This window comes from Atta colombica, unplaced genomic scaffold (genome assembly GCF_001594045.1).
Source record: "Atta colombica isolate Treedump-2 unplaced genomic scaffold, Acol1.0 scaffold225, whole genome shotgun sequence".
Taxonomy (NCBI): domain Eukaryota; kingdom Metazoa; phylum Arthropoda; class Insecta; order Hymenoptera; family Formicidae; genus Atta; species Atta colombica.
Genome location: NW_017259322.1, coordinates 151,123 through 159,202, shown reverse-complemented (window position 1 = coordinate 159,202; position 8,080 = coordinate 151,123). Strand labels below are relative to the sequence as shown.

The 8,080-nt window shown below is 32.1% G+C and overlaps 3 protein-coding genes across 3 annotated transcripts in view; 2 read left to right on the top strand and 1 right to left on the bottom strand.

The window, feature by feature from the left end:
- Positions 1 to 1,781, bottom strand: part of LOC108688098 (splicing factor 45) — a 2,382-nt gene extending 601 nt beyond the window's left edge. Inside the window, exons 1-3 of the mRNA XM_018194198.1 lie at positions 1,584 to 1,781; positions 1,143 to 1,454; positions 75 to 506 (exon numbers count right to left, since the gene is read on the bottom strand). Coding sequence (XP_018049687.1) covers positions 75 to 506; positions 1,143 to 1,454; positions 1,584 to 1,700 — 861 coding nt within the window. The 5' untranslated portion in view covers positions 1,701 to 1,781. The remainder of the gene's footprint in view (positions 1 to 74; positions 507 to 1,142; positions 1,455 to 1,583) is intronic.
- A 1,069-nt stretch (positions 1,782 to 2,850) lies between these two features.
- Positions 2,851 to 4,536, top strand: LOC108688116 (zinc finger protein OZF-like). Its single transcript, XM_018194222.1, has 2 exons — positions 2,851 to 3,309; positions 3,940 to 4,536. The coding sequence occupies exons 1-2, from the start codon at positions 3,273 to 3,275 to the stop codon at positions 4,158 to 4,160; spliced, it is 258 nt and encodes an 85-aa protein (XP_018049711.1). The 5' UTR covers positions 2,851 to 3,272; the 3' UTR covers positions 4,161 to 4,536.
- A 1,355-nt stretch (positions 4,537 to 5,891) lies between these two features.
- Positions 5,892 to 8,043, top strand: LOC108688075 (40S ribosomal protein S8). Its single transcript, XM_018194170.1, has 5 exons — positions 5,892 to 5,966; positions 6,412 to 6,542; positions 7,183 to 7,434; positions 7,540 to 7,669; positions 7,891 to 8,043. The coding sequence occupies exons 1-5, from the start codon at positions 5,963 to 5,965 to the stop codon at positions 7,998 to 8,000; spliced, it is 627 nt and encodes a 208-aa protein (XP_018049659.1). The 5' UTR covers positions 5,892 to 5,962; the 3' UTR covers positions 8,001 to 8,043.
- Positions 8,044 to 8,080: the final 37 nt, after the last annotated feature.

The window sequence follows — 8,080 nt, the reverse complement described above, 5'->3', positions numbered from 1 at the left end:
TATATATATATATATATATATATATATACACATATATAAATATTGTAAACATATATATATTATATTGTACTGACTTTGCTTGGACATTTCATTATCTCGGTAATGGTAGGTTCTTCCTGAGGCTGTTGCGATGATAGCTGCAATTGCATCTGTGGTGGAGAAGCTGTAACAGGTGGTGGTGGAGGCATTAGTTGTTCTTTTTCGCCGACTATTCTACCACCACGTTTACTGGTTTTTTCCACTTGCAATGCTACTGACATGCCTTGTTCTTTCTTGCCAAGACCCTGCCCCTCTTTAAAACCATACTTGGCCATTATTTTTGCTGCTACAGACGATGTTGAGTAGCCCAAATTAGTTGGCTGTCGTGGTGGTGGAGGTGGCAATTCTGCAGATTCTTGTAAGGATGGTGGTGGTGCTATAGCAGCGCCTCCTACCATAGCTCTCGAAGTTGGCGTTCTCTCCTCATCTCTTTCGGGAGGTATCATTGCACTGTTTCCACCAGCAGTCTTTACAAACATAAAATGTTAATATTATTATAATACTTTATTTTTATTTAGTATAATTATAACATTTACATTAAGTTTACATTTACATTAAGTTTATATTATTATTTTTAAATTACTATTATATTTTATTATTTATTTTTATTAATTATTATTATAACTTTTAAATGGTTTTCATAGTTTTTCTTATTCAATCTAGCAACACCAAGTGTTTTCTCATAAACATTTTTCTATTTAAATTGAATTTTTTTCATTTTACTGTTGCTTCTTTAATTTTTTGTAGTAACATTTAAATTGAATAAGGTAACACAATTTTGTGTTATAATAATGTTTTGAAGGAGAATTAAATAACTACTACTACTACTACTACTTTGATTGGAAGACAAAATGTTTTCGAATAGACTGTGATATAACTTTTTTTAAGAAATTTGAAAAAGAAAGAAAAAAGAATTAAAGACTTAGAATTGGAAAAGAAAAATTTTAAGAACCTTCAATAGGAATACAAAAATATATACTTAGGTTTTATGGTACAAAAATTATAGGATTATATTTTTTATATATAATTCTTGGATTATATTTTTTTACTTGGCATCATTGTTTTATCTTTTTTTTTTAAACTAATTTTGTATTATATATTACCTGAGTATCTTCAAAGCGAGTACTATCTCTCCGGCGTTTGCGCATTTCTGTCTCTTGATCATGTTCCCTATCCCTGATGTCACGTAATTCTTTCACAACTTTTTCATATTCGTTAGGCCATATAGGATCATATTCATTCACTACATTCCAATCAAATTCGCCACCTACTCCTATGTTGCTCACGCTGCCACTGGATAATGGATTGTTATGAGTATTGTCATCCTCTCTGTCAACATCGCGATTAGCTTTCGACTTTAAGTCTATCACTGGTGCTAATACCGCAGAAGCTTTCCTGTTTTGTTCACGTTTTGGCTGAATTTATAAATAGCAATTAGAAGCTTATTTTTAACAAATGAAAATTACATCAAAAATTATTTTTTAAGTAATTATTTAGTATGTATTAGTATGTATTATTTAGTATGTATTAAGATACAGATTTACCTGTGTAGTAGCAGCCTTTTTTAGCTGCAACTGAGATTGCAATAATTTAATGCCGGAAGACCATCCAGCAACCTTTTCTGTGGTTCGATGCTTGTCAAAATCGTCGTACAAAGACATATTGAGTTACTTCAATGTTTAACTAACATTTGACTGCAACTGACATTTCAAATATAACCTCAACTAACTTGATCTTCAGAAATTCATAGATCCAATAAACTTATATAGAAATACGCTACTTATATAGTGTATACTAGAGTCAAAAACCATAGACAGTATAGATAGACCGAGCGGCACGAAACATGATGTGCATGAAGAAGGGAACAGAAATGAAATTTATTTCTGTTCCCTTTTCTCTGCACAGACTTTTATAAAATATTAAAGCGGGGAGCACAGACTCTTGCATAACGCATAACACATAAAGCATAAGAAATTCAACCAATCTTTATTTCATAGAAAGGAGGGAAATGGAAGACTTTAATTGGTTTATTTTTTTATGCATTACGTATTATGTATTATGCAAGAGTCTGTACTCTCCGCTTTAAATTGACGGCATATGATGTTTGTTTTTCTGCTGGCTGGATTAAAATCTTGTTACCGTATTGATTACGATGCTGTCAGTGTCAGTATCGCAACCAATAATTATCGATTTAATTATTGACCCTCGTAATAATTATCAGGGCTGCGTTTAGGAATTGAACGCCTAGATAATTCTAAGAGTTCTAGAGTGCAATTTTGTATAATATACATAACGTAAGCTTAGAGTTATTTAAGCATAATTTTTGAACATAGCCTTAAAGTGTATGAATTCGAGATTCAAGCATAAATCATAGAACAGTAACTGGAAATAAACCTATCTAAGCAGTAAGTGAAAAGTGTAAGCAACATTTGAGAGACAGAAGATATATTTCTGTATATATTTCTGTCCTTTAGATGTTGCTCACGGCTCGACATCCGTATTCCCCATAAGAAAGTGGAATACGGACGTTGAGCTGTGAGCAACATTTAATGACTCCTTCATACTGAACACAGAAACGCTTGCCGCGCGGCAAAATGAGACGCAGTAACCAATGAACATAGGAGCTGTAAGTTTATTGGCTACCGCATCACATTTTGTCGCGCGGCAAGCGTTTCCAGTATGCAGAAGCCATAAAGGACAGAAATATCTTTCATTTTCGATCCTCTTTTGGCACATGCGCAGAAAGAAGAAAAGTTACTGAGCAGGACAGAAATATACATCTTCTGTTTCTTAGTCTTGTTCATACTTTCCACTCATTAGTTGGATAGGTTATTCCCCTTCTAGTTACTATAAATTCTATGTTGTTTTATGCAATTCTATGGCAATTCTATGGCATAGATCATCAAATACAATTGAGAGCGTAAGGCGAGATTTCTCGTTGAAACAGATTAGAAAAGGTATACATATAGTAGATACACAGTGAACATATTGAGTCAAGTAAGATTAAGATTATTCAATTGAAAAAACAACTAAGGAATTGACAATCAATCGTTGAGAACGGAATTGATATCGAGACCATAAGAGGCAGACAGTGGATTCGAGAGTTGAAAAATAAGAAAATAGATATAATACAATATTCTCTCATAACTAAAGGATAACTCGAACGAACGTGCTTTTGATACTGCAAACTGGTACACACTAATGTTAATTTAGCACAAGAAGAAGCAGATAAAATGGAGAAACGAACGACAAGGAAACGTTCGACTGTTGGTTGGTTCTTTTTTTATACTAGGTTTTTTTGTTTTAGCACTTAGACTGATTTTAAAAAACGGAAAAGTAAATGTAATGAATAGGTTATCTTTTAAGTAACGATAACTGTGTAATGAGTTACTTTTAAAAATCAATAACTGGAAATGATAACTTGTTACTTTTTTTTACTCAATAACGAGTAATTATAATTTGTTACTTTTAAAAAATAACTTTCCATTCTCCGTAATAAATCAATCTCAATGAGACACCATGATCGTTTGCCTCCACGTTTCTCAACAAAACGTTTCTTTGCTCGTTGCAGATACACGTTGTCTTCCATTGAAAATTAATTTTTAAACGAAACTTTACAATCTTTTGTGATAATTTTTTATATTATTTATTATCGTTAATTTTCGTAATCTATAAATAAAAGTCCAGATTCGATTGAACAACATTTTGACAAACGTAATCTTAAATGTAGTCTTAAATTTAAATAATGATTATTATACGTGTAAATTACATTGTACATGTATAGTGACTTTATCGTGAGCTTCGGGTTCGAAGAGATTTATCCGTGTTTTTAAAAATTACGCATGCTTTCCTTTTTCATTTCATTTCGTCAAAACTTCATTTACTTTCATTATATTTCAGGTAGAATTGGTATGACCAAGCGGCACCTTTGCGACAAATGCTCTAAGACCTTCATGCACAAGGCCAACCTGATACGCCACAAATACGAATGCGGCGTATCTCCGCAATTTATTTGCACAATCTGCGGACATAGTTATACGCAGAAAATTTATTTACTGCGTCACATTGACTCTGTCCACAGTATTTTTCCTCTCGCGAAAATCGCGTCACATCATCCATAAATTACATCTCGAAAGCATCTTTTGCAAGAAACTTTGAATCGTTTCTGAAGATGAACAAACAACCCTGAAGATTTGCCATCTGGTAATAAATAGACTTTGCTATAATGATATAAATTATTTTATGTATAGAGCGAGTCCATTAATTGTAAGAAAACATGATCATCTGGAAGATATATCTTGTTAAATGGCGGACTGATTAAAATCTAAAATTAGAATCTAAGAATTTTGAAGGAAATTACACATATTATTCAAAAATATATATTCAAAAATATTATTTCAAAAATATGTACGAGATTTTGAAAATAAATAATAATTTGTATTATTATTGATCATATTTTACAATAATTGTGATGTGAAAATATAAGTATTACATTGATATTGTACTTTATTTAACTCTTTATTTCATCCATTGTATATATAAATATACAATGGATGGATACAAAATCGAAAAATATTTATGAGAAATATTGAAGAATAAATTAAATTTCTGATTGATTGTTGATAGAGAGCCTGTTTGGAGAGACACTGTTAATGCTATTTATATCGTTTTATCCTTGTTTTGATAAACTGTGAAGATAGAATGATACAAATAGCGCTAACAGCGTCTTTTTCGAGTGAACCCAAAATGTTTGAGTTTAATAGAAAAAAACTTTTCAATTAAAAATTTTTAAATATAATTGATCTTGCCCTTAATTCCTTATTGGACCTAAATGTAAAAATCATATTAAAAAATCTTACAAAGCTGCTTTTTCTGAAAGTATATTATATTTTGTGAAAACTGCGAGAAATTGGTATCTTCTATTGTAAGTTGCTGAAAAAGCTCAAGAAATGTCTTAAATATATGTAGTATTGAATTCAACTCTATCGTCGCGTATAATAGTAAGTAATCATTAATTGCGTAATCGTTGCGATTTGCATAATCATTTGCGCGGTAAACATGGCGATACATTTCCGGTTTTAACTGTTAATGACGGACATGCGTGCGAATACATTCAGACTCTGTTTAGAGTCCTAATTTATAAGAGAAGCACGACTGGTGCTAAGTATTCTGATTAGCATCATTACAATCATGTGATTGCAGCCAATGATTAACTTATTTCTGCAAGATGGCTGCCTAATGGATGATTTGATAGATTTCATCCGTCTTGCAAACGGCGCCATTAGTATTTCTTCCAGTACTTTTGCGATACTGACATAAGTCGGTAGCGCTTCTCTTATAAAGCTAGAATTCTAATGCAGACACATAATAGAAGGAATAAGGATTAATGATATCAACTTATTAGAAATGTGTATTCCGGTATATCCGATTTCTGGTTGAAATCTTTATTCTTTATTCCTTCTATTGTGGTTGCACCTTATAAAAACTCTAGTCGAATCCAGGGCTGCATTCAGATTCCCTGGGTACTCCTCAAGTATCTGTCATCTTTGTTTAACATTCGGCAAATAACAAGGATATGACATCCGGAGAGTACCCGAGGTGGGAATCCGAACGCAATCTCATGTAAATTCAGCAAATAGAATACAGATTTCAGTTAGGACCAATTAAAACTGGCAACTCTATTGGCTGAATTTTAGGATTAAGACCGAAGTATAAAACAAGCACGTATTAATAGAAACTTGGACATAAATCCGAAGGCATCCTATGTGAGTTGCATTTAAGGGCAAAATGCGTGGACATCATTATTTTGTTACTGCGCATCTTCGGGAATATAAACTTTCTAATTCCGCCATGTTTCGTCTTATGATTGGAGGTGGTTTCTCTAGTATACCGATAGTTGAAGTTCTTTCTCCATCGTAGCAAGATGGGTAAGTGACATAATTTTATTGAAATTAATCTTCATCGTAACGAATCTGAACTTTCTCTCCGCGATATCGCAACGAAACGTAATCAGCACGTGAATCAGATATCGTCCTTTTGTCGGCAAGGAATATTATTTTCGTTCTTTCGACCTGAGTTCGTAGAAGCTGGCTCGACGCTTGTCGATGTCGAGCTTAGCTATGTTGAACTCGTGACACTTTCATGATTTATATTTTCTCTTTTTAACAGCGAAAGCCACGTTTTAAACAAACGTAAATATTGTAGATTGTCCATGCATTTATTAATTTTTCTAATCTGTACAGAAAAAAATTTATAGCACAATGTGATATAGTGTTTGGTTAGGTTAACTTTTCTTTTTTAAATAGGTTTTTTAATGAGTTTAAGTTAAGAAGCTCGAGAGTTTACTAAGTTATTTTCAATATTGCATTATAGGTATTTCTCGGGATCACTGGCATAAGCGGAGAGCTACTGGTGGAAAGAGGAAGCCCATTCGCAAGAAGAGGAAATTTGAGTTGGGACGTCCAGCTGCAAATACCAAACTTGGCCCACAGCGAATTCATACTGTAAGCTTAATTTCCTCAAACTTTACTTTCACTATGATGGAATTATAGAAGTAAAACATTATAGAAGTAAAACATTAATTAATGGAGGTATCTCAATATCAATCAATCTCAATATCATTAATACAATAAATATCAATGTCATAGTGAACAAAATTATAGTTTAGTCATTGATTTGTAAGTATGCATCATTTGTCCTTGTTTAACATTTGATAAATGACAAGGATAAAATGATTCCATTAGTGTTAAATGGAACGCAGCCATTGTTATTGTGATGTTATATCTATTGTTAAACCCATTCTACAGTGGAATAGCAGTAGTGGATTAAGGAGTAGATATAGAAATCTATCAATCATAGTTGAATGTGAAAAGGATAATCAACTATGATTAGTCGATTTCTATGCCTACTCTTTAATCTACTGCCCATTGTAGAATGAGCTTTACAATTACTCATGAAAAAATATTTTAATAATTCATTCTTTACTATAAAATGATGATCCTTACCTACTCTGAGTGCCATGATTGTTCATAATCTCACAGCGATCTGACGTATATTTAATATATACGTATATATATAAATACATATATTTAATGTGTTGAAATCAGTTATAAACATATCTATTTTATTGTGTGTATATACTAGGTCCGTACACGTGGAGGCAATAAAAAATACAGAGCACTTAGATTGGACGCTGGAAACTTTTCCTGGGGTTCTGAATGCAGCACCAGAAAAACTCGTATTATTGATGTTGTTTACAATGCATCAAACAATGAACTAGTACGAACCAAAACTTTGGTGAAGAACGCTATTGTCACCATCGATGCTACGCCTTTCAGACAGTGGTATGAAGGTCATTATGTATTGCCACTGGGTCGCAAGAGGGGTGCTAAACTTGTGAGTATTTAAATATAATTTAATTTTAAATATAATTTAAATTTATGGAATATTATATGTATATGTATATGATATATAAAATATGGAGCACAATTGTTTTTTTAGACGGAAGCTGAAGAAGAAGTGTTGAATAAAAAACGTTCTAAAAAAGCAGAATCCAAATACAAGGCAAGACAACGATTTGCCAAGGTTGAACCTGCTTTGGAAGAACAATTTGCAACGGGACGTGTTCTTGGTATGAAAATTTTTAATTCTTTAAATTTTTTACAAAATTAATTTGTTAACATGTACTTGCATAAATTAATGTTTCTTTTTAAATGAGTGTTAAAGAGATGTTTTACTCTCTCTTTTTAAATCAATACTCTTAATAAAATATTCTTCATTCTTTTTTACATACACATATTTTAAATTTAATGTGACTTAATAGAATTAATAATTTTATTTTCTCATTTTTAGCTTGTATAGCAAGCAGGCCTGGACAGTGCGGTAGAGCTGACGGTTATATTCTTGAGGGCAAGGAGCTTGAGTTTTATATGAGGAAGATTAAGAGCAAGAAAGCTAAATAATTATAATTATGATTCATTAATAAAAAACAAGCTTGAAAGAAACTGTCTTGTTTATTATTCTCTTCGAATGGAAGTAGATG

What these genes read in the sequence shown, in the direction of transcription:
- LOC108688075 (XM_018194170.1), top strand. An exon ending in GCCCACAGCGAATTCATACT is followed by an intron (nt 6,543 to 7,182) that starts GTAAGCTTAATT and finishes TGTATATACTAG; the next exon opens with GTCCGTACACGTGGAGGCAA. An exon ending in TGCAACGGGACGTGTTCTTG is followed by an intron (nt 7,670 to 7,890) that starts GTATGAAAATTT and finishes TCTCATTTTTAG; the next exon opens with CTTGTATAGCAAGCAGGCCT.
- LOC108688116 (XM_018194222.1), top strand. Translation starts at nt 3,273, where the DNA reads ATGGAGAAACGAACGACAAGGAAACGTTCGACTGTTG. An exon ending in AAGGAAACGTTCGACTGTTG is followed by an intron (nt 3,310 to 3,939) that starts GTTGGTTCTTTT and finishes ATTATATTTCAG; the next exon opens with GTAGAATTGGTATGACCAAG.